Source organism: Dermochelys coriacea, chromosome 11 (genome assembly GCF_009764565.3).
Source record: "Dermochelys coriacea isolate rDerCor1 chromosome 11, rDerCor1.pri.v4, whole genome shotgun sequence".
NCBI classification, from domain to species: Eukaryota; Metazoa; Chordata; order Testudines; family Dermochelyidae; genus Dermochelys; species Dermochelys coriacea.
In genome coordinates this window covers 72,435,529-72,460,560 of record NC_050078.2, presented here as the reverse complement: position 1 = coordinate 72,460,560, position 25,032 = coordinate 72,435,529, and the positions used below count along the sequence as shown (strand labels likewise).

Here is a 25,032-nt window from a genome sequence, read left to right as displayed (position 1 = left end):
GAGTAGAGTTGGACCTTGCAAAGGGAATTAAAACCAATAGTAAAAGGTTCTATAGCCATATAAATAAGAAGAAAACTAAGAAAGGAGAAGTGGGGCCGCTTAACACTGAGGATGGAGTGGAGGTTAAAGATAATCTAGGCATGGCCCAATATCTAAACAAATAATTTGCCTCAGTCTTTAATAAGGCTAAAGAGGATCTTAGGGATAATGGTAGCATGACAAATGGGAATGAGGATATAGAGGTAGATATTACCATATCTGAGGTAGAAGCGAAACTGAAACAGCTTAATGGGACTACATCGGGGGGCCCAGATAATCTTCATCCAAGAATATTAAGGAATTGGCACCTGAAATTGCAAGCCCATTAGCAAGAATTTTTAATGAATCTGTAAACTCAGGAGTAGTACCGAATGATTGGAGAATTGCTAATATAGTTCCTATTTTTAAGAAAGGAAAAAAAATGTGATCCGGGTAACTACAGGCCAGTTAATTTGACATCTGTAGTATGCAAGGTCCTGGAAAAAATTTTGAAGGAGAAATTAGTTAAGGACATTGAAGTCAATGGTAAATGGGACAAAATACAACATGGTTTTACAAAAGGTAGATCGTGCCAAACCAACCTAATCTCCTTTTTTGAAAAGGTAACAGATTTTTTAGATAAAGGAAATGCAGTGGATCTAATTTACCTAGATTTCAGTAACGCATTTGATACCGTGCCACATGGGGAATTATTAGTTAAATTGGAGAAGATGGGGATCAATATGAACATCAAAAGGTAGATAAGGAATTGGTTAAAGGGGAGACTGCAATGGGTCCTACTGAAAGGCGAACTGTCAGGTTGGAGGGAGGTTACCAGTGGAGTTCCTCAGGGATCGGTTTTGGGACCAATCTTATTTAATCTTTTTATTACTGACCTTGGCACAAAAAGTGGGAGTGTGCTAATAAAGTTTGCAGATGATACAAAGCTGGGAGGTATTGCCAATTCGGAGAAGGATCGGGATATTATACAGGAGGATCTGGATGATCTTGTAAACTGGAGTAATAGTAATAGGATGAAATTTAATAATGAGAAGTGTAAGGTTATGCATTTAGGGATTAATAAGAAGAATTTTAGTTATAAGCTGGGGACGCATCAATTAGAAATAACGGAAGAGGAGAAGGACCTTGGAGTATTGGTTGATCATAGGATGACTATGAGCTGCCAATGTGATATGGCTGTGAAAAAAGCTAATGTGGTTTTGGGATGCATCAGGAGAGGCATTTCCAGTAGGGATAAGGAGGTTTTAGTACTGTTATACAAGGCACTGGTGAGACCTCACCTAGAATACTGTGTGCAGTTCTGGTCTCCCATGTTTAAAAAGGATGAATTCAAGCTGGAGCAGGTACAGAGAAGGGCTACTAGGATGATCCGAGGAATGGAAAACTTGTCTTATGAAAGGAGACTTAAGGAGCTTAGCTTGTTTAGCCTAACTAAAAGAAGGTTGAGGGGAGATATGATTGCTCTCTATAAATATATCAGAGGGATAAATACTGGAGAGGGAGAGGAATTATTTCAGCTCAGCACCAATGTGGACACAAGAACAAATGGATATAAACTGGCCACCAGGAAGTTTAGACTTGAAATCAGTCGAAGGTTTTTAACCATCAGAGGAGTGAAGTTTTGGAATAGCCTTCCAAGGGAAGCAGTGGGGGCAAAAGATCTATCTGGTTTTAAGATTCTACGTGATAAGTTTATGGAGGAGATGGTATGATGGGATAATGGGATTTTGGTAAGTAATTGATCTTTAAATATTCAGGGTAAATAGGCCAAATCCCCTGAGATGGGATATTAGATGGATGGGATCTGAGTTGTCCAGGAAAGAATTTTCTGTAGTATCTGGCTGGTGAATCTTGCCCATGTGCTCAGGGTTTAGCTGATTGCCATATTTGGGGTCGGGAAGGAATTTTCCTCCAGGGCAGATTGGAGAGGCCCTGGAGGTTTTTCACCTTCCTCTGTAGCATGGGGCATGGTTGACTTGAGGGAGGCTTCTCTGCTCCTTAAAGTCTTCAAACTATGATTTAAGGACTTCAATAGCTCAGACATGGGTGAGGTTTTTCATAGGAGTGGGTGGGTGAGATTCTGTGGCCTGCGCTGTGCAGGAGGTTAGACTAGATGATCAGAATGGTCCCTTCTGACCTTAGTATCTATGAATCTATGAATGGAGTGGGTTTTAGCCCATGAAAGCTTATGTCCAAATAAATTTTGTTAGTCTCTTAAGGTGCCACAAAGACTCCTCATTGTTTTTGCTAAGTGGAATACACGTGTGTATCTACTCGAAGAAGACGAAGAAGAAATGGTTACTGTAACTCTAGTTCTTTGACATGTGTACTTCTTGACCCACGCGCCGTCTCCTCTGCATCAGCGTCTCCTCTCATGAGCTTTCGATGCAAAATCAATGAAGAGTGTCAGGGCAGCGCCACCACATATAGCCAGAGCAAAGGTCATGGTGGCACCACCACATACAGCCAGGGGAGGGAGAACTTATTTATGGGCTTATCATTCTTCAGTAGGTGAGATCAGTGTTGAATATCTGATCGGGGGAAGTCCCGGGCGACTGGAAAAAGGCTAATGTAATATTCATCTTTTTTAAAAAAAAAAAAAAAAAAAAAAAAAAGGAAGGAGGGGGATTCTGGGAACTACAGGTCAGTCCCTGGAAAAATCATGGAGCCAGGTCCTCAAGGAATCAATTCTGAAGCACTTAGAGGAGAGGAAAGTGATCAGGAACAGTCAGCATGGATTCACCAAGCGCGGGTCATGCCTGATTAACATAATTGCCTTCTATGACGAGATAACTGGCTCTGTGGATGAGGGGAAAACAGTGGATATGTTATTCCTTGACTTTAGCAAAGCTTACTGCAAATACTGTCTCCCACAGTATTCTTGCCAGCAAGTTAAAGTAGTATGGGCTGGATGAAAGGACTATAAGGTGGATAGAAAGCTGGCTAGATTGTCAGGCTCAACAGGTGGTGATCAATGGCTCCATGTCTAGTTGGCAGCCGGTATCAAGTGGAGTGCCTCAAGGGTCGGTCCTGGGGCTGGTTTTGTTTGATATCTTCATTAATGATCTGGAGGATGGCATGGATTGCACCCTCAGCAAGTTTGCTGATGACACTAAACTGGGAGGAGAGGTAGATATGCTGGAGGATAGGGATAGGTTACAGAGGGACCTAGACACATTGGGCCAAAAGAAATCTGATGAGGTTCAACAAGGACAAGTGCTTTTAGGACGGAAGAATCCCATGCATGCTACAGACTAGGGACCGAATGGCAAGGAAGCAGTTTTGCAGAAAAGAACCTAGGGGTTACAGTGGACGAGAAGCTGGATATGAGTCAACAGTGTGCCCTTGTTGCCAAGAAGGCCAATGACATTTTGGGATGTATAAGTAGGGGCATTGCCAGCAGATCTAGGGACGTGATTTTTCCCCGCTATTTGACATTGGTGTGGCCTCATCTGGAGTACTGTGTTCAGTTTTGGGCCCTACACTACAAGAAGGATGTGGAAAAATTGGAAAGCATCCAGTAGAGGGGAACAAAAATGATTACGGGACTAAAACACAGGATTTATGAGAAGAGGCTGAGGGAACTAGGATTGATTAGTCTGCGGAAGAGAAGAATGAGGGGGGATTTGATAGCTGCTTTCAACTACCTGAAAGGGGGTTCCAAAGAGGATGGATCTAGACTGTTCTCAGTGGTAGCAGATGACAAAACAAGGAGGAATGGTCTCAAGTTGCAGTGAGGGAGGTTTAGGTTGGATGTTAGGAAAAACGTTTTCACTAGGAGGGTAGTGAAGCACTGGAATGCGTTACCAAGGGAGGTGGTGGAATCTCATTCCTTTGAGGCTTTTAGGATCAGGCTTGACAAAGCCCTGGCTGAGATGATTTAGTTGGTGATTGGCCCTCCTTTGAGCGGGGGTTGGACTAGTTGAGATCCCTTCCAACCTTGATACTATATGATTCTATGAATTAGTGCATTTTGGAAAAGATAGCCATAATAGTTAAATGTGGGGGACCTTGCTGCCATGTATAGGCCCATCCCAGGATGTACCTTTTACTTTTTAACAAATTTATGGCTACAGTGAAAGTTTTATTCACCCCAGACTAGGCAAGATTTCACTTCACTGGTCTATTGTGTGGTTTAGAGGTATCCTTGTACTCCAAGTTTAAAGAGCTAGAGCTAGATCTCTCTCTTACCTTGTGTGTTGGACTTTTTACACAAGTATTTTTTCCCTCAGGAGTCTGACTTTCTTTACTTGAATAATGCTGTACTAATGAGATTTTATTGTCATAGCTGCTCCTGCCAAAGAAGTTTAATACTGCACAAGATGTTGACACATGAACAGCCCTTTGAACCAACCAAAGACAGCTCTCTCTCAATTGGTTACTCTAGCAACACTGTTTCTAATGACAATTAGCTCAAATATTGAGCACAGTGAGGTCTTGGTTCATAATGGAAACATAGACCTTGGTTTTAGGGAGAAGAGCTGATCTAGTGTTCCTCTCTAACGTGAATTCAGACCTCTGCTAGTCAGCCTACCTTCCTTTATGTCTGCACCCTTGAGAGCGAAGCAGGAGTGCTTTATTTTGTTTTTTAAAAACTGGTGTAACTTTTGCTTCAACTATGGTTAACTCTTCTATGTGCGTGTGTATTGGAGTGGAGGTGGTAAAAAAAACCAATTTGCTTAAATACAAAAATGGTGTCCTGGATTTAAAACACAATGTTCATGTTGAAAAGTAGATTTTTTTTCTTTGTCCAAATTTGACTACTCTGCTACTTTTTTTCCTGGGTGGTACTACTTTGATTCAAATGTTCAAGATTTAAAAAAAAAAAAAAAAAAAGGGCAAAACACTATTATCTACCATGGTCCACTATATCGGTGGTACGTAGGGGATGAGTACCAACTGAATGATTTCACTAACAAAATTCTGTTAAGATGAAAGTTGTGAGGGGTAGGAAGATTAAATTAGTTTTTGTAACTTCGGTCAAACATGAAAAAAGAGGCATTCAAATAAGGACTTCTTGTAAAAATTTGCTCATTTATTACAGACCAAAAACTTTACATGCCTTAATTTAGCAAGACCTTAAAATTAAATCTGTTGTGTGCCTATTTATGAAAGTGACATCTTAATTTAGAAGGAGTTCATATGAATCACCTCTTTTGAACACACTATTCGTTAAACATTTAACTGTGTTGGGTGTTAGTTTTATGCTACCTTTATGGATTTTATTATTTTGACTGACTCCTGTTCTATGGCCATTTTTCGTTTTATAAATAAAACATGTAATCTGGGATGGTTTTTTTTAAAGTTAGCAATTAGTTTTTTTAGGTTTATATCTCTGTAGGTCATATGTCTCACAGTAAAACCATTCTGAAGTTGATATAATCTTGTATATAAGCAATGAGAAAATTTTCTTTAAAATAAGAATACTCTCAATATCTTTCCCACTTTGGAAATCTATTTTATAAAGATTATGCCAGTATTATAAGCTTCAGTTTTTCATTTTTGCAAAAATCCATCAGCAGAGCTTTTATTCAAATTCACAAATACCAAGATTAACTATGTGGACAGAGCAGAATCTGGAAATACGCAATTAACTGTATTTTCCTTCTAACACAAAATAAATAGGTTTTATTTCTGCTATATATATCATATATACATATCATATGAATTAAGAAGTCATGGTTAGTGTTCAGTTTTAGTCATTTTCTTTTGATGAATCTTGTATTGCAAATGAGAGAGGTACTCCAGTTTAAAGCTAAGCTTTCCAGCAAAGGGAGTCTGGTTTTAACTTAATTAGAGACAGATAAAACCATGTGCCTCGCACGCATCATGAGTCCTAGATATGGCTGCAATAAAGCATAAAATGTATGTTAATGTCATGATAGTGTCACTGTAGTTATGTTTTAGAAGGCCATTCAGTACTCTAAACCCCTATTTTTAGTCATTCATAGCTATCAGACATGAACTTTTTGGTTGAATGTTTCATGTTTAGAGCCAAATCCTAGTTCGCTCATTGGATTCAGTGGAACTGGGGTCTGGCCTTTGAGTCTGAGCCCAGAGATTTAACCCAGGTGACTGGTTACATGTGTTTGTGTATGCAGGTGATGAGGCATGGATATATTATTGTTCCATTTTAAATATTTTTTTCCAGTATTAAGATGTCTCATCCTCATATGGTCACTTTACTCAGTCATGAAGAAAATATAATAAAGAAGTAGAAAACCTGTGGAATTCACCAGCACAGAATGTTAAGATACTTTCCAGTTAAGATAGTATTGTATTTAAGTTAAACCTAAACAGATTTCACTCTTGCCATACATCCAGCTAACTTTACTTTTCTCCTTCCCAACCTCTAAACAACTGCCCCTCAACTAAAGAGGGCAGCAGGAGGAGTTCAGCTGATCTGTAGGGGTTTTAAGTGCCTGTCATTTTAAATTTTAATTACTTTTTCATTTCTTCTGATAGGCAAGGCTTGGATTCAATTCTCCTTTCGCAAGTAGCTTTTGAAGGAGTTGGCAGTTCAGCTATTACCTCACAGATTAACTGTCATTTGTTTCATGTGTGTCAAACTTTGGAGGATCATGGTGTTTCACCACAGTATGCAAGGGCAGGTAGCCAGACCATCCAAAATTCTAATTGAATATTGAATATGTGATCTAATTAAGGGGTGACAGCTACATAAGTGTAATGAAAGAAGCCAAGAGCGTTTGCTGTCTGAGATGAGATCAGGTTGTATAATTTTGAATAGAGGAGAGTTGTTTCAGGAAGAATTGACAACTTTGGGGAGATATCAGACTTGTTGCCGGAATGGGAGAGGATTCAGGAATTTTTGCCAGCTGGGAATGGGGTTTCAGTTAAGGGCAGATCAATTTCTCCCTCTAACAAAGAATAAATTCAGTGAATAAGAAATTCAGTGCTTAAAAAATACATTAAATTTGAGAATTTATAGGTATAAGAAGTTGTCGTGATAGGGTTCCCATAACAACGTTGCCTTGGTTACATTGAACAAATGAGTAGGTAGTATTTTTGATGACTGTTCATTCTGTTGAGTGTATTTTTGAGTTTGAATATAGTCTCCAGCCACACTATGGATATCTCCCTTGCCATTTGTAGTTATATACCAATCTGAGTATTTTTAATACAGTTATTTTAATTATTTAGTCTTTGCTTGGATTTTCAGTCTTCAGATGCTGCAATCACATTGTGATTGAAGGCAAGGTTTTTGTGGGTAGAGTACTGTGCAGATACAAAATTTGTATCAAAATCCGATCCGCAAGCATGATATCCGCATCTGTGGATATAAAGTGGATACCCACAGATTTGCAGGGCTCTATTTGTGGGACACTCTGCTTGTGACACGGTAAGTAGCACAGAGTAATACAGGGAGCTGGTAGACATGGATGTTGCCATCCCAACCTTTTCTAGGATACAAGTTTAAAAAGGCTGAGATGGGAATAGCCATGTGAATCCCAAAAGTACATTCTCTACTCAAATAGTGCTAAAATGTGATCAAAGAAGCCTGTCTCCTCTTATATCCGCTTGTATTAACTTAGATGGTTTGAAATACACCCCTTCTGTTTTTCACAAAGACTTTCCTCAGAGCAACTGTGGGAAAAGAAGGTCATCCAAATCCTAGCATAGGATTGTGACCCTGACATCAGTGTTGTGATCAGATAAAAGAAAAGCGCACATACCACCCTTCTTCTTCAGAGCAACTAACTTGGGTGAACCTGACTATAGTAAATGTTCAGACAGACGAGAGCTTGGAGGAAATATTTCTCTTTAAAAGTCCAGAAAAGTTTCCCCTGACTTCTGGGACTTTTGTATCCTTGTGTTAGGCTGTTGCCTCAAAAAATTAGAAGCTTCTAGGAAAAAGTCTGGCTTCTAGGTCTCGCTGGTGTTTTTGAAATATGTGTGAAAGAATGTACTGTGTGTTAGTGGGTAGACCTAAGGAGAAAACAGCTCTTGTACCACCTGCTTGTCTCTGCTATTCTACTACATAGTATGGTCTTTGCTTTTGAGTAAGAATATTTTACCTGTTGTGGGAAATATTTAGGGCTATATCAGCCCTTGAGGAAAAATGGGTCAGATATATTCAATAATGTGACGGTGATCAAATGGTTAGTTCAAATAACAGTTTATAAGTGGAAAGGGTAAAATTGTTCCCTATGATAGTTTAAATAATCAGCAGTTTATTGTGGATTGCTTTGTGGTTTCATTTCATGGTAATTTGGAAAGAGAACACAGGGCCAACATTTTAAATGTGCGTGCCTATGTTTATGCTGTAAGTGGTAACTCCTCAGTGCCAATTTCAGGAAAGAAGCGAGTATTTGCCTTAATTGGTAATATGTCTAGTGTGAGACAAAAAAAGGAACTTTTGCAAGGAAGGTGACCTTTATTTATCTGTGAGATTTTTAATTCAGTTTTTGGTCTTAATATTGGCCTTTAACATGTATAGTGAAGATCTGACCTTCGCTTTGCTCTCTGCATTCACATAATGATTTTTAAAATATTCTAATATACGACTTCCATGATGCCAGATCAATAAACCAATAGTTCTGAAATGACAGAGTGTTACGATATTCCTCTGTAATTTAAACATGATTAGCTGATGAAGGTTATGATCAATATGCTAGAAGAAGATAAATTAATTGATATCCTTTCAGGATGATAAGAGGCTTATTGCAGGTGGGATGTAACTAATGAAGCTGCTTCTTCATATATATATATATATGAGTCATTTTTAATACAATGTATTCTCACTAAATCATGGTTCTGCCATCATTCATTTATATGAAAAACATAAGCTGCAGACCAGTTCCTTATTAAAATTACATTCATTTAAAAAGAAATTGTATGCATACACAATGTCTAAACTAAACAATATCTCTGTCTACATTATAATGTACTGGGAAAAATCATCTGCTCATTTACATAAATATCTTCTTTATACTATGTGAACAAGAAAGAGATTGAATTCTGTTGAATTTAATTACATCAGACTTCTAATTTCTTATATCAGCCTCAACAATGGTTGCAGTAATTCCAGTGTAGTTACAGGTTTCAGAGTAGCAGCCGTGTTAGTCTGTATTCGCAAAAAGAAAAGGAGTACTTGTGGCACCTTAGAGACTAACAAATTTATTAGAGCATAAGCTTTCGTGAGCTACAGCTCACTTCCGATGAACTGAGCTGTAGCTCACGAAAGCTTATGCTCTAATAAATTTGTTAGTCTCTAAGGTGCCACAAGTACTCCTTTTCAGTGTAGTTACAGTTACTGGTGTGGGCAGAGATAATGGACTACAGACTTCTTTGCAAGTTTTCTTCCAGAATTCCTGCAGATTCTAGGACAATGTTCATAAAACAAGTTTCCCAGTTTCATTTAGAGAAATTAATTTAGTTCTTAGCCTGATCAGCTTTCAGAGTGTGTGCAAACTGAATGGTATTTGAAATTAACTTTTGTACTAATAGACAAAAAACTTAGTTAGGGTGGCAACTGTGTACAACAAGAGCTATTATGATTAAAAACAGAAGACCCACCTGAATTTTTTCAAGTATGGAAATGAACAAATTAAGTGAAGGGTAGCTAAGCGTTCATGTATAGTTAATACAGTCTTTTTTTAAATAAGTGTGCGTATAAAATACTACACTGTATATTTAAAAAAAAAATAAAACTTTGTCTGCCCTTGTATTCTTGCCTCACCTTACTGTGTATACCAATAATTTTTGTTATATTCACCCGCCCTGCCTCATATACAGTTCAGAGTCTCAATACTCATTACCTTGTCTGGGGCATAAAAATCCCTCAAACTGTAAATCAGCAAATAGATATGGCCTATAGACAATCCTCCATTTCCCACACTCTTTATCAGCAAGGCAAACCAAAACAAACATAGTCCAACCCTTCTCTGTTCAGAATATTGCTCACCGTGGTCAAGAGACCCCCAATAAATTCCATCCTTTTCCTCAGATATGGTCCAATATCACTTTTTCCCAACCCATAATTCCACAATGAGGCAGGAAAAACTAATCTACTTTTTCTAACCTCCACGTATGAACCGGAAATCCCATTATGCCAAACAGTATATTTTACATTCCCAGGGAGTTGCAAACCTTGAGGGTAACTTATCCATCAAACCATAGAGGAGAGAAAGGAGTCAACATGTCTTTTAGAATGTAATGCATTTTCATTTGCAGTTTATGATTTCAAAAGTATCTAAAACTGATGTCGTGTGTGTAACCCTGTTTGATCAATGGCAGGTACCTGTGTATGGAAGATGTGCTATTTTTACATGTGTATGTTATTTGAATGCTTGAAATATGACTGTACTTGAATATTTGTTTACCTTCCCTTTAACTGTTGTTTCCTTACTTTAAAAAAGCTAGAACATTCCTCACCACACATACCTAGTAATAATCTTAATTCACACTTAATAAAGCTTGTTTGCTTTTTAAAAAATTGCAGGGCCAGCTTAGAACATGCATGCTCCAAAGGTTCTCGCCACTCCCCAGGGTCTCTGGTTCTTTGCCCTTCAGCGTAGCACATTGTTTCTCAGGCCCCCAGCTCTGCCATGTGGAACTTAGGAGCGATCCATAGCATTCCCTTTTGTAGCTTGTATGGATTCAGAAGAACCCATTTTGACATGTAGGCTTCCTAAAGTGTACATGCCTGAAAAATACAAAGCTAGTTTTGGTAAACAGTAGAGTTAGGGCCCTACCAAATTCACGGCTATGGAAAACACGTCCCAGACCGTGAAATCTGGTCTCCCTCCATGAAATCTGGTCTTTTGTGTGCTTTTACCCTATATTGTACAGATTTCACAGGGGAGACCGGTGTTTCTCAAATTGGAGGTCCTGCCCCAAAAGGGAGTTGCGGGGTGTGGTCACAAGGTTATTTTAAGGGGGTCACAGTATTGCCACCCTTATTTATACACTGCCTTCAGAGCTGGATGGCATTCTTCTAGACTTAGCAGTCACAGTTCCGTGGACTCTTCCCCTCAGGCCAGACTTGACCTCGCAGGATCAAGAGAGGCTCATCCATCTGAACCTCGCAGGCCTACATCTGACAGCATGGCTGTTGTGTGGTTGAATCCAGAAGGGAGCATGCTCTGAGCATGTGCAGCAGGTCTTGCTAGGTAGTAGAAAACCCTCTATCAGGGCAAACCTGGCCAAATGGCAACACTGCTCATGTTGGGCAGTCGAGCAAAGCCTTTCTCTGACATAGGTATCGTTGCAGTCTGTCCTAGAGTTCCTCCTCCATCTACAGCTCCAAGGCCTATCACTGTCCTCTAGAAATGTCCATTTGGCGGCAGTTTCAGTGTTCCATCCCCCAAACCATGGCAGGTCAGTCTTCGCACAGGAAATCACAGGCAGATTCATCAAAGGGCTGGAAAGGCTCTATCTGCAGGTTTGTGACCCATCCCAACTTTGGGACCCATCCCAATTCGTTCTGTCTAGTCTCTCTGGGCCACCCATCAAGCCTTTGGCATTATGGCTGTTCTACTACTCTCCTGGAAGGTTGCTTTCCTGGAGGCGATCACTTCAGCAAGAAGGGTTTCTGAGCTTCAGACTTTAACCTGTGAACCTCCTTATACAATCTTCTTCAAGGATGAGGTCTGGCTATGTCCCCACCCAACTTTTTTGCCTAAGGTGGTGTTGCCGTTTCACCAGGATATCTTTCTACCAGTCTTCTGCCTGAAACGGCACAAGTCAGAAGAGGAACAGTTTCTGCATTCTCTGGACGTAAGAAGAGCCCTAGCCTTTTATACTGACAGGACAAGATTTTGCAAATCAATGCAGCTTTTTGTTGTGATAGCGGACAGGATGAAGGGCCTTCTGGTGTTGGCTCAAAGGTTCTCTTCCTAAATCACCGACTGTATCCAAACCTGCTACGAGCAAGCAGGGATCCTACCTCCAGCCATTGTGAAGACTCATTCCACAAGAATGCAGGCATCCTCAGTGTCACATATTCTGATACAGGGCTGCAAATATGTTGTCGGTGCATATGTTTGCATCGCGCTACGCCATCATCCCACAAGCCAGAGATGATGCCAGCTTCAGCAGAGTTGTGTTACAAGCTGCACGTCCATGAACTCCAAGCCCACCTCCAGAGATACTCCTTGTGAGTCACCTAACATGGAGTTGACATGAGGAAGCACTTGAAGAAAAAATGTTTACCTACCTTTCGTAACTGTTCTTCGAGATGTGTCGCTCATGTCCATTCCGTGACCTGCCCTCTGTCCCTGCTGTCAGAGTTGATGGCAAGCAGGAACGGCACATGCATACCTAACTTGGAATGGACATGAGCAACACATCTTGAAGAACAGTTACAAAAGGTAGGTAATCGTTTTTTCACTGTGTGTAGGAGCTGATACCAATATAGGGCACTCGCCTTTGGTGGTGTGAGATCACTAAAATTATTTACTAAGATACTGTTGGTAGCAGCAGCTCACTTCCAATGCCACGGGTTGTCAGTTTTCCCCTACCTCGATAGGTGGCTGTTGATGTGGAAATTTTTCCACGAGGCTTTGGCATCAACTGTGTCCCTGACCAACCTTCTACAATCACAGGGATTATGCATAAATACAGAGAAGCCCATTTTGATTCCAGTCCAGCATATAGAATTTGTAGGGGGGGGACTCTGGACTTTTATCAGGGCCAAGGAAAATTCTAGTGCATAAAGGAACTTGGTGCTCAACTTATACTGAGCTACAGGCACATGTCTGTTTCTGTCTCATTCTTCTGGGTCACATGGTTTCCCTGCACATGTGACCCCCTTCACGAGGCTCCATCTTCCCTGCCTGGGGGCCTGACTCTGGTCAGTTTATTCCCCAAGCAGAAATAGTATGAGCAAGCTAGTCTAGCTCCCTCAAGGATGAGAGGTTCTCTAGCCTGATGGGAAAACAAGGATCAGGTCCTAGTTATTCTCCCCCCCGCCCTGCCCCATCAGAGAAGACATTGATCACAGATGCTTGGCTGCTAGGCTGGGGTGCTCACCTACACAAGCATACACCACAAGGGGCATGGACTACACAGGAGACCAGGGTGCACATGAACCTGCTAGAATTGTGGCACTCGGTGAAGCCTGCATGCATTTTCATCCCATCATTCAGTTCCTATCTATTCAAATGATGTCACACAACATGTCAACAGTGTTCTGCGTCAGCTAACTGGGAGCAATAAAGCTTTGGAACTGGTGTATTACCCAACAAATCACCCTGTCGGCAGCATACTTGCCAGGGATGCACAACATGCTGGCAGACAGCCTCGGCAGATATTTCTCCCAGGACTGTGAATGGGAGATTCACGCTTTCATAGTAAACATGTGTGGATTCCTCTCCTGGGACCTTTGGGCATCCCCCAGAAACAGGAAATGTGAAATTTATTGCTGTGCAGGAACGCAGGGTTAAGATTCTGGAGAATATGCACTCCTAATTCCCTAGTAAGGGTAACTGATGCCGTGCCTTCCCAGGCATTCCTCTCTTACCTCAGGTTCTGAGGAAGTTCAGGCAGCATGGGGCACTGGTTGTGTTGCTTTGCTCCCAGATAGCCTGGGGAGCCTCCAACCATCTTCAGATATCAGCATGACCATGCATTAGTTCCCAGACTTTCCTGGACCTGCTGACCCAGGACAGGCAGAATCAACTATCCCAGTCCAGCTTCCTTCCACTTGACAGCCTGTTTGTTTTTTTTGTTTTTTTTTTGGATGAACATCAAACCTAGAAAATATGTGCTTGGAAGCAGTTTAAAGACGATAGTAGAAGAGTCTACTAGGAAATGTTACGTAGCCAAGTGAAAACACAGTCGTCAGTTCCTGAGGAGTCTGACATCCCTATTATTTTGGAGTATCTTTTATTCTTAAAGACCTTGGGTCTCTCAATTAGCTCATCTCGTATGTCATCCTCTGATTGACTACTCCTGTTTTTACCCTCCTGTAACTGTATGTTTTTTGAAAGGCCAGGTTACAACTTTTCCACCTGTGAGTAGGCCCATTCTGACATGGGATTTCAATTTGGTCCTCTCAACGCTCACAAGACCTCCACTGGAACTTTTGTCTTCATGCTCCTTATCCCATTTAGCCACGAAAGTCACCATTCTATTGGCCGTCACCTCAGACAGAAGGGTGGATTAACAGGGAGCTCACCATATATGCAGTCTTTCACAGAGATAAAATGGCTCTGAGACTACATCCTAAGTTTTCGCCTGAAGTGATCTTGGATTTCTGTGTGAATCAGTCAGTCAACCTACCTGTCTTCTTCCCAAAACCTCATGCCATTAGTGAAGACAGAAGGGTTCACTCCTTGGGCATCCATTTAGCCATGGTGTTCTACCTACAAAGAACAAAACTATTTAAAAAATGGTCTAGACTATTTATATCTTTCTCAGAATTGATGAGACGGGAAGCAATCCCCTCCCAAAGGCTTTACAAGTGGATGTCAGACTGCATTCTCCTGTTATGAGTTGACAAACGCTCCTCTACAGTGATATTATACTAGAGCCCAGGCCTCCTCGGTAGCCTTGCTGCAAGTTGATCCTACAGTCAGTTGCATTCGCTTGAAGAAGAAAGCGTAGTTACTTACCTTGTACATTAACTGGAGTTCTGCAAAAAATGTGGTTGCTATATATTTTTCACTACCTCTTCCCCTCTGCTTTGGATCATGGATACAATTCATTGTAGAGAAAGAACGGGAGTGGCATACAAGGAGGAGACAGGTGCAGGCATAGAGCAATGGACACTGCTAGCAAAAAAGTCTTCTGGTCTCAGGTGCATGGAGCGCATGTGCACCCACTGTTGAGTACAGACCACACATCTTGAAAAATTCAGTTATGGTACATGGTAAATAACTGCTCGTTATGCATCTGACCTCATTGGAGTTTTTTGGAAGTTCTAAGTCTCTTTCTCACTCTCCTCTCCATCTCTCCTCCCATTTTGACACAGTAGCTAGTGATCATTCCCTCTGACTAACCTTTTATAATAGTTTAAAATGAATATTTATTTAATATAGTAATGCAGGGGTTCCAAAATTTTGGTTCCTGGCCACTGGTGGTGGTTTTCAGGGAGCTGACTGGCCAACATGGCCTAATTCTTGATCCCTAAGTTTCATTCATGTTCATAGGAGCTCTAGATTTTTTGCACCTATGAAAATCAGGGCAACGGTGGTTTCTCCTTTTCCTGTCCTTAATTACACCTGAAAAACCAAATAAATAGGAGTAAATGAAATAAAGTATAATTCTAGAACAGTTTTAGTCTGGGATTAGTCCAAAACTGTGTTTTCACTTTACTCAGAATCACTCCCCATTCTTCCCTTCCCTTCCCCATATAGGAAGAAATATTAACCTCTTCACAACATATGTGAGGTTATAGTTCATTATGGAGCACTGTTTCTGTAGCTATATTCTGTAACAATTTACCCTTTAATCCCCTCTTTCAAATGAAATATTTTAGTTACCATAGGAAATAAACAAGAAAAGGTGAATTATATAAAATAACATGTTTCAGAGTAGCAGCCGTGTTAGTCTGTATTCGCAAAAAGAAAAGGAGTACTTGTGGCACCTTAGAGACTAACAAATTTATTAGAGCATAAGCTTTCGTGAGCTACAGCTCACTTCATCGGATGCATAAAATAACATGACATAGTTAGTGGTATATGGTGGCCCTGTTTTAAAACTGGTTTAATAAACAGGAGTGATACTGTGTTTTATTATGTAAATATTGTTTATACAGTGAGCATCTCATGTTTTCAAGTATTAACAGTGAATTTTTGAGAATTCTATGCTGTTTAGGGTTGCACATATAGTAGAAATTTCCATACCCATTATCAATTAGTAACCCTGCACCAGTGTGTTATAGGCATAACAAAGGTGTTTTTACCAGGATTCTTTAAGGGTTTGTTTCCACGCGATGGGTTCCTGTGCAATTGTTCCTGAATAACTCCATGTGCTCTTGTTACAGAACAAGAGTGCCTTGTTTGTGTTTAGCAGAATGGAGTAGGGCACTCTTGTTTCAGAGTAAGAGTGTAAACTCATGGAATTATTCAGGAATAGCTACTGCACTTTAAATTTACACCTACCTTTGTCTGTTTACTTGCAAGTGTAGACAAGCCAAAACCATACTCAGTGCAGCTAGCACTAACATATTTCCTTTGTTATAAGAACCATTGAAGCGCTACCCATTATCAGAAATGGAAAGAATTTCTAGTTTTCCTTATGTTTTAGATGAATGAAGCTGACTTTCAAATATCCATTGACTGAAATAAATGCAGAGAGATACAATGATGAGCACACCACAGAAAAACAAAATAATAGTCTGTCAGCTTAGATTTTTTTGAAGTAATACCTTCGATTTTAGGACCTCAGACCTTGAAGATTAGTAGTTTAGAATTGTTCCCTGTCTGTGTTCTGTACATGTTTGAATTGTGATACCTTGCAGCCTACACTTTTGCTTAATCATTTACATGATTATCTCTTTTTTTGTTTTTGTTTCAGTTGCTCAGAAGATTGTGGCAACAAGGAAGAAACAGCAGCTTTCAATAGGCCCCTGCAAATCTTTACCAAACTCTCCAAGTCACTCGTCTGTGTGTTCTGCCCAGGTTTCTGCTGTACATATCAGCCAGGTACAGAATGGAATGTTTGCATTGAAAAGAAAATGTTGGAATGTCAGAGTGCATTTAAAGCCATTATTTTTTTTGCTGCTTTATCAGCAGTTAGATTTTTCTAAAAGCTTACTGCTGTCTTTAGTATAAAACTGTGTGTTCATAATTGGCTCGACTTTGCTTTAAGTAACTGCTGTGACAAAACATTTTTATTGGGAATTGGCTTTAAAACAATTCTTGGTCGTGCTGATTATGTTCTGCAGCCTGCTGGTATGAGTGGAGGGATTGTTATAGTCACAAGATTTGCTGTTCTGCTTTTTTAATTAGCTTACAGTGCTTTGGTCATTGCCCTGGTTTAATCATACACTGAATAGTAGTTGGTACATCTCAACATTTAACACACTTCAGTCTCAAATTTGGCACCACCATTCAATTTTATTACCCATTTCCCCTGTGCTCAATTGAAACCTACACCTTTAGTGACATTACTGTGAATGTTTGCTGAATCATTTACATTGCAGTAAATTGTTTGACAGCCAGAAAGTACTAGGTAAAAAATTAAACTGCTGCCTTCTATGCTGAAATACATTACTAATTTGCAATCAATGTTATAATGTATACAAACTTTATACCTGCAAAAACATTTAATGCTCGTAACAATCCCATACTTTGTATGCTAGTGTATCTTTCCCCAGTATCTAAATTTAATTTTCCAAAAAGTGTACATTATAATCTTTCTTGTACTTACTGTGTCTGATATTTTGAAAGATCTTAAAATAGATTGTGAACATAGTGCAACATTGTCTTGCAATATTTATTATTGTAATATCTTGTTTGGTGCTATTTTGAATGAAAATTCCATTCTGTTGAAATATTTAGAAACATTAGGAGTAGGCAAGTTTAATTGTTTACTTGCTTTTTTCAGCTTAATACAACACTATTCAATGTTAATACAAATATGAAAGGCAAGAGAAAAATAAACTAAAAATTAAGAGATATTTAAGAACAGTATCATAATATTCATAATTCTGCAGTATTTACTGCTTCTTTGTAATTTTGTTTTTTCTTTTTTCTAATCATTTTGAAAGGTGGAGAATAAATACTTCTCAAAAGGTGTATGTTTCATTGGATTCCACTCATGTCCATCCACCTAATGTGAGATTTTTCTGAGAGCTGTCATTGGACTCGTATTTTGAACCTTTCGAGGCCCCACAGTTGTGCCTCTGTCTCATTTTCCCTCTCTCCCTCCCCCACCAGTCAGGTATCCATGTTGCCTGGTCACTTCCTCTTTTGCTGCCATTAGCAGTGTCAGATGCTGTCCTGGCTCAGCAATGGGATTCAGTTCATAAAATGTTTTCGGCCACTGTAGCCGTTGATAGAGCCTTTTGTTAATCCCCATTAATGAAATGCCATGACTAAATATTTTTCATTTTTGTTGGACACATCAGCTGTCTTTTCACCAGGATATTTTCAGACTGGGTATTTATGGAGCTTCATTGTGTGCCTGTGACAGGGCATATGTATGCTGCTCTCCTTTCCCCCAGTATCCACAGCTGGTGGAAGAAATGGTAAAGCAACTCCCTAATAAGAGGGAGAAGCCCTGCCACACCCCAAAGGCTGTCTGCAAGATCTAGAGAGAGGAGCAGGCACCTGGACCGTACTGAGGGAAGACTGCATTTGAATTAATTTGTTTATCTAGAAAATGTCTAGGACTGGGCTTGGTAAGTATCTAGCTCAAATTCCATTGTCAGATACATGTGCAGTGCCCTTAAATTGTCCTTTGGGCTGGTTACTGAGGGTCTGGTAGCATCCTCATTGCAGCCTGGCTCTTGGAGAGGCAGTGGAGAAAAACCCATTTTCCTTGACAATACTCTGGATGTGTGGTAGTCACTGGCTGTGGCTGAAACTGGCTGGACTTTTGTGGTGTGGTGGTTTCAGGCTGTAAACTGTGACAATGGGATGACCAGGTTGGCAAAGGCAACATTTTGCTTATAAACTACAAACCCTTTAGGCAAAGGACATACATTGATCTGTGGAAGTGGGCTTACCCTCCCACCCTCCAAAGAATATACTCAAACTCTACTCTCTCAATAATAGAAGATGCAGGAAACTGAATTTGTCCTGGCAAAGAATATCCCCAAATCCATGCTAACAAAAGAAGTGTATTATTTTATTCCAAATACTTCCAGGTGCTTTAAAACCCAGGAAGACTTTGTTCTATGTTAGATCTAGAGAATACATTAACTGTCTGCTAGGGAAGAATTAACAATTGTGTTCCTGGGGTCATCATATTTCTTCTAGTCGCTACAGAGGAAGACAACTAGCTACATGCACACTTCTCAGATAGGAGAGTCTCAGTTTCATAATAATGTAACATTGCTGCCGATACTGTTCTGGCCTGGCATCTGCATTGCTTGTTATGAAGTACTTAGTGATAGCAACTTACCTGCACAAGATGTCAAGTGAATACGTTGTACTATTTGAATAATCCGTCACCCTGGAATGGATATAAGGATCAACCCAGCCACTGTTGGGATGCTGGTGTCACTGTGGTTCAAAGTAAATTGTCTGACCTCACAGCTAGTCACCAGAAGACAGGTGGGCGTATACAGGAGCTGTGACAGGTTTCAGAGTAGCAGCCGTGTTAGTCTGTATTCGCAAAAAGAAAAGGAGTACTTGTGGCACCTTAGAGACTAACAAATTTATTTGAGCATAAGCTTTCATGAGCTACAGCTCACTTCATCGGATGCATTTGGTGGAAAATATGCATTTGGTGGAAAATATGCTGTAGCTCACGAAAGCTTATGCTTAAATAAATTTCTTAGTCTCTAAGGTGCCACAAGTACTCCTTTTCTTTTTACAGGAGCTGTGATTGGAGTCTGGGAGCTTTGACTTGACTTGTCCTTTCTTCCTAAACACAGTATGAGAAAAAGGGTTTGTCTTTGACACCAGCAGGCATTGGCATATTTACATGTTACAAATTTTGGGTGGCTTGATGGTCATAGATGTATTGGTAGTGTCCATGGCATGTCTGTATGTGAGGCAGTCTTACTGTATCTTGGTTATTGGTAATCTCAAGCTACATGGTCAAATTACGTCAAGGAGGTGGGTTGATATATGAGCTTTTTTGATTTGATTGCAGTTCAGGGACAATATTCAGTTTAGGTTTGGAACTCCAGATTCTTCAAACTCAAACTATAGGAAAAGCAGCTGAATGGTGATTCAATTGAGGAGCCCATGCAGAGGGTCCATCATAACTTGGGGCATTCAGTTTCTCCAAGTGTAAAGTCTTTACGTAAATATCCTAGAAATCGGGGTATTTTTAGATTCACCAAGGACCTTCAGGGGCTTAGTACAATACTGTGAAAAGTTGGTGGCCTGATCAAACCAGACAATCAGGTTACCATGTTTCCAGTGAATAAAGGAGAACATCATATTATATATTCTGAAGCCTTTCCAATGTGGGTTAGGCTCTGTCCCACAAGGCATTCCTGGTGGCCCCTTTCCTGCCAAGGAAGGAAAGTGTAATTGCAGCTGAAGCAGCCAGGAATGGACCTGAGAGAATGGCCGCTTAACTGTGGATTAATAGTGTATTAAATCTTTTATCACATGTAATTGACCTGAACAAACAGCTTCTAGTATCTACTCAAGGCATCAGGAAAAGATCACCTCCTGCATGCACTGGAAATGCCATCTTCATATGGAAGTAAAACTGCCTATGCCTTCCCATCAATATCTCCAGCATCAGCAGTTCCTAATCAGTCTTGGGAGAGACAAAGGTTCAGTTGATCTTATTAACCCCATGTTTGCCAAGGCAGATACAGTTCTCAGTCTTGTTAGAGATGGCCATAAGGAAACTCATCTTTTGGGGCTGGCTGAAATTGATGACTCAGAACAGGGCACTGCTCAAAGTAGAGCTGACAATTTCTCTCCCTATCCTCATGGCTCTGGGGGAGGATAATGATCCAGATAAATGGCCTTTTGGGCAGGTGTTTCAGAGCCATCTGGCTTCTTGAAAGGATCCTAAAGAAGAAGATTAAAAGTTGAAAAGGTTAGCTTTCCAGTGTGTAAAGGTCCCTGTGGAAACTATTGGACAATCTCTTCATTTGTCTGAGTAGCTTAAAGACATATTTCTTCATTGTTCGTTTGATAAGTGTTTTTGGCTGCAATGAACATGTCAAAGTTAGACCAGTTTTTCTGTTGGGTTTGTACAGGATGTGAGGCACTTCATTAACCACCCACAGCAGTAGGGTCATTTAAGTCTTAACCAGACTGATTTGGAGCCACTGATGGCTCAGATTTATTATGTGGAAGGTTATCTTCCAGATGCATGACTTCATTTTATGAAAAAAGAAAAGGAGTACTTGTGGCACCTTAGAGACTAACAAATTTATAAGAGCATAAGCTTTCGTGAGCTACAGCTCACTTCATCGGAAGTGAGCTGTAGCTCACGAAAGCTTATGCTCTTATAAATTTGTTAGTCTCTAAGGTGCCACAAGTACTCCTTTTCTTTTTGCGAATACAGACTAACACGGCTGCTACTCTGAAACCTTTCATTTTATGGTATGAGACTTCGGTGACACATATCTTATATTCTGTGAAGGATAACCATTCATACAGATGTGTCCTAAATCCCTTGCATAGCTGGTGATTGCAGTACACTTCAATGAACCTGTTGTCCTTGCAGATATTTATCTTATGCCTGCATGCTCATCCCAGCAAGTTACTACTCCACAATCTTGATGTGAAAAGGTCCCTAGGTTTTATCTGGAGCAAACAGGAGGCCTTAAAATGCCACCCAGCTTTTTGTTTCATTTGACAATGCATTAGGTTCTAATGTTACCAAGCATATCTTTTCAAAGTATATCTGATTGCATTTTTTATTGTTACTGTCTGGGAGGCCTGCAGCTTGAAAATCATGTCAAGGCTTATTCCATTCTGGACAAGTCAGCTTTACCTAGTAGCCTCTGAACTAAGTAGCCACACAGGCTTACACGCACTTCCCAAGTGATTTCTTAGAATCTAGGCAAGAATCCAGGGTTAAATTATCAGTGTTGGAGCCCAAGCTCCAACTCCGTCTGGAGTTCTGTTTACTATGTCCTTATTCTATTGAAATGAGTCCATCTTTTGTACTTTATAGATGATACTGTAATCTTATCATTGCTGCTTATGTTGTAATTTAGTCCTCATAAATTTAAAGAAAAATTTCACTGCTTTCATACTTCAAAGGCATTTCATTGTGTTTCGGGTTTTTTTTTTTTTGCTGATTACAGATTATTTTAGCTTTTGTTCTGTGTTTTATTTTAATGTCCTCCTTTGACTTTGTCTGCAAGAGAGAAAATCCAACGGGATTAGTTACCTTTGAAGAAAAGAAATTAGTTCTTATTGTCTGAAGAAGCATAGCTTCATGGATTAGCACTCACTCAGCTCCATTTAGAAACGCCTCTGCTTAGTTGGGTGGTTTCTGTAACATTTTGTTATATATAAATTTTATATTTCAAATTTTTTTGGATGGATTGCTGCTCATCTTTGAAAGAATTGACTTCAATATGCAAGGCGCAGTGTAGGAACATGAGTGGGGTGAACATAAAATGGGTCTCTGGAGGTCCCTAAACTTAACTTGGAATCCGTACCTACTCTCTGGCTGAAAGCAAGACCTTAGAGTGTTTCTGCATATAACCAGGGGTGAATGTGGCTCCAAGTATCTACCAAACTTGAAGTGGGAAAATTAAGCTTTTAGTTTTAATATGTCTTGAAAAATGTATTGCTTTACAATATACTGAAACAAGTTTTTAAACCAATTTGTCACATTGTGGAAGATGAAAATGTATCTACCTTAGCAGCAGAAACATCAGATTTTCCTCTGAGGTGAATGGAAATGGCATTTTTAAAAAAAAGTTTAACAGTGCTATCAAGTGCTCCGAGGATAGATATCACTAATTTTGTAAGCCAAGACACCATTCTTCCATTTGAGGGTTAAGTAGATAATGCTGTGAATTGAATTACTTGAAAGTAGCATAACACTGTTAAATCTAACTTTAATCATTGCAGACCAGTAATGGAGGAGGTAGCTTAAGTGATTATTCCTCCTCTGTTCCATCAACTCCAAGCACCAGTCAGAAGGAGCTACGGATTGATGTTCCTCCCACTGCCAACACTCCAACACCCGTTCGTAAACAGTCCAAGCGCCGCTCCAACCTCTTCACGGTGAGTGGCCCAGCGAAGAAAATGTTGCTGTTTAAGTTTGACTATTGACTAAACTTAGATCCTGCTAAGCCACGCTAGTCTAGTCTAAATAGATGTGCCAGGAAGGTTCTGCTAGTTTCAAGGCAAAAGTCTGAAGATTTTTGAGGTTTTCCTTTATGTTGGAAAACTCATCTAGACACAATGACGTTTCCTAGCATGGTCCAAGTATTTCACTGTTATGAAACTGATCATTTACTAGTGGAACAATTTTTGTTCAGGATATTCCTAAGCTTCTGCAATGTGTTACAAAGCCCCAGCAGGTTAAACATTCCATATAATAGATACATGACTTTGATTCCCAGGTGTCTCTGTTCAAACCTAAATTTTCCAGTTTTGTCACCTTCTGAGTTAGCAATGAGAATTCTGGACCTCTGGTCCAAAACAACTGATCAGGAAAAAAACCTACTGATTTCAACTGTGGAAGCATCCAGTATATATTGAGAGAAAATTCTGAGTTGGGGTCTTTGCAAAGTAAATTATACATGGTACCAGAAAACTGAACTGTTCCATACTGGCTTAAAAATACAATAACTCAATTCATTTTTCTTCATCACATTCTTTTAATTCTGGGAGGGATCCTAATTATGTGTATTTTCTTCTGAAGCATCTGACATTGTCCACTGTAGGAGACAGGATAGTGGAGTAGGTAGAACATTAATCAGATCTAGTATGGCAGTTCTTATGTTCCTGCATAAGTATTTAGGGAAATGTAAATAATTGAAGAATTTTAATGTGTTTAGTATTGTGGTTGTGTTAACAGTATTCCATTGTGGGCCATTTGTCTAAGACAAATACAATTGTGGTTTTGTACTTAGTTTTGAAACTCTTTTCTGACAGGTTTCAGAGTAGCAGCCATGTAAGTCTGTATCCGCAAAAAGAAAAGGAGGACTTGTGGCACCTTAGAGACTAACAAATTTATTTGAGCATAAGCTTTCGTGAGCAACAGCATCCGATGAAGTGAACTGTAGCTCACGAAAGCTTATGCTCAAATAAATTTGTTAGTCTCTAAGGTGCCACAAGTACTCCTTTTCTTTCTTCTGACAGGGTTATAACAAACAGAGTTGATTTGTGTCCACACACACATTCTTTTCTCATCACAGTCATGTGTCGGTCAAGTTCCACCTCTGTGTGTGTGTCCGTGCCTTCTGGGGAAAAAGTCCCATACTGCCTCATCAAGGGACAGAATGCCTGAGGAACATACAAAGAGCACCACTAGCTATGTGTAGGAAGGTGTACACTGGCTGGGAGGAAGGAGGGACCAGACTGGTTGCACACACAGCTGGGGGGGGGCTTTAAAAAAAAAAAAACAGTATCCTGAATTATTTATAAGACAACCATGTGCCAGCCTAGACCTTTGGTGAGTGCAAAACACTGTTACCTGCCATGGTTACAGAGTATAAACCATATTGGACACAAATCATGTGTAGTACCAACTTGTTACGCAATCTGTTTAAAGTTGTGGTATAGACAGGCCCTAGAACATCATACAAGTAGTTAAAGTTATAATGGATTAATATCTAGATATTAAAAAAGCATTTTAAAAAATAATGGTATCTGAAAGCTTGTCAGAATTGTGCTCTGACCTTTTATAAAGTGGTCTGTTTTGATTTTTAAATTTAGATCTTGTGAATTATTAACTCCACTAGATGTCAGTGTCATCCTAGGAACTGAATGCAGGATAATAAATTTGAAAGTACGCACAACTGAAAACTGTTACAGCTCCATTTAGAAAAGCCTGCCAGCTTGCTCTTGTTCTAAATATGAATAGGATACAGTGGGGATGGTTATATGTACAGTAGTTGTGATATAAAAAACCAAGGATGGCCTAAACTGGAGTAGGCAGAAGAGATGCATAAATTTTTTTTATGCATTTCCTATCTTCAAGGAGAGAGTTATAAAAGAACATGTAAAGTAATCTGTCTGCCATAAGCCAACTGACTAAAAATCTGTTTGCCAAAAAAAAAAGTATTTTAAAGTTTTAAATGTTTTATTAAAAAAATATTCTGTAGTCATAATAAACAAAACCCTCAGTTTTCATTGATAAAACCCCTGTATTAACTATTACACTACTGATATTGAATAATACTTAACATTGTTTAACTATTGGCCCTGCATAAACCTTTATTTTGGAGGGAAAACCCCTCTTATAATCATGAAA

At 39.7% G+C, this 25,032-nt stretch overlaps 1 protein-coding gene across 11 annotated transcripts in view; it reads left to right on the top strand.

Annotated features, from left to right (window-relative positions):
- AGAP1 (ArfGAP with GTPase domain, ankyrin repeat and PH domain 1) overlaps window positions 1–25,032 on the top strand; it is a 694,641-nt gene that overhangs the window by 336,800 nt on the left and 332,809 nt on the right. For all 11 annotated transcript variants that reach the window (XM_043505743.1, XM_043505746.1, XM_043505744.1 and 8 more), the window contains 2 exons: window positions 16,522–16,649; window positions 22,680–22,835. In XM_043505743.1, coding sequence (XP_043361678.1) covers window positions 16,522–16,649; window positions 22,680–22,835 — 284 coding nt within the window. The remainder of the gene's footprint in view (window positions 1–16,521; window positions 16,650–22,679; window positions 22,836–25,032) is intronic.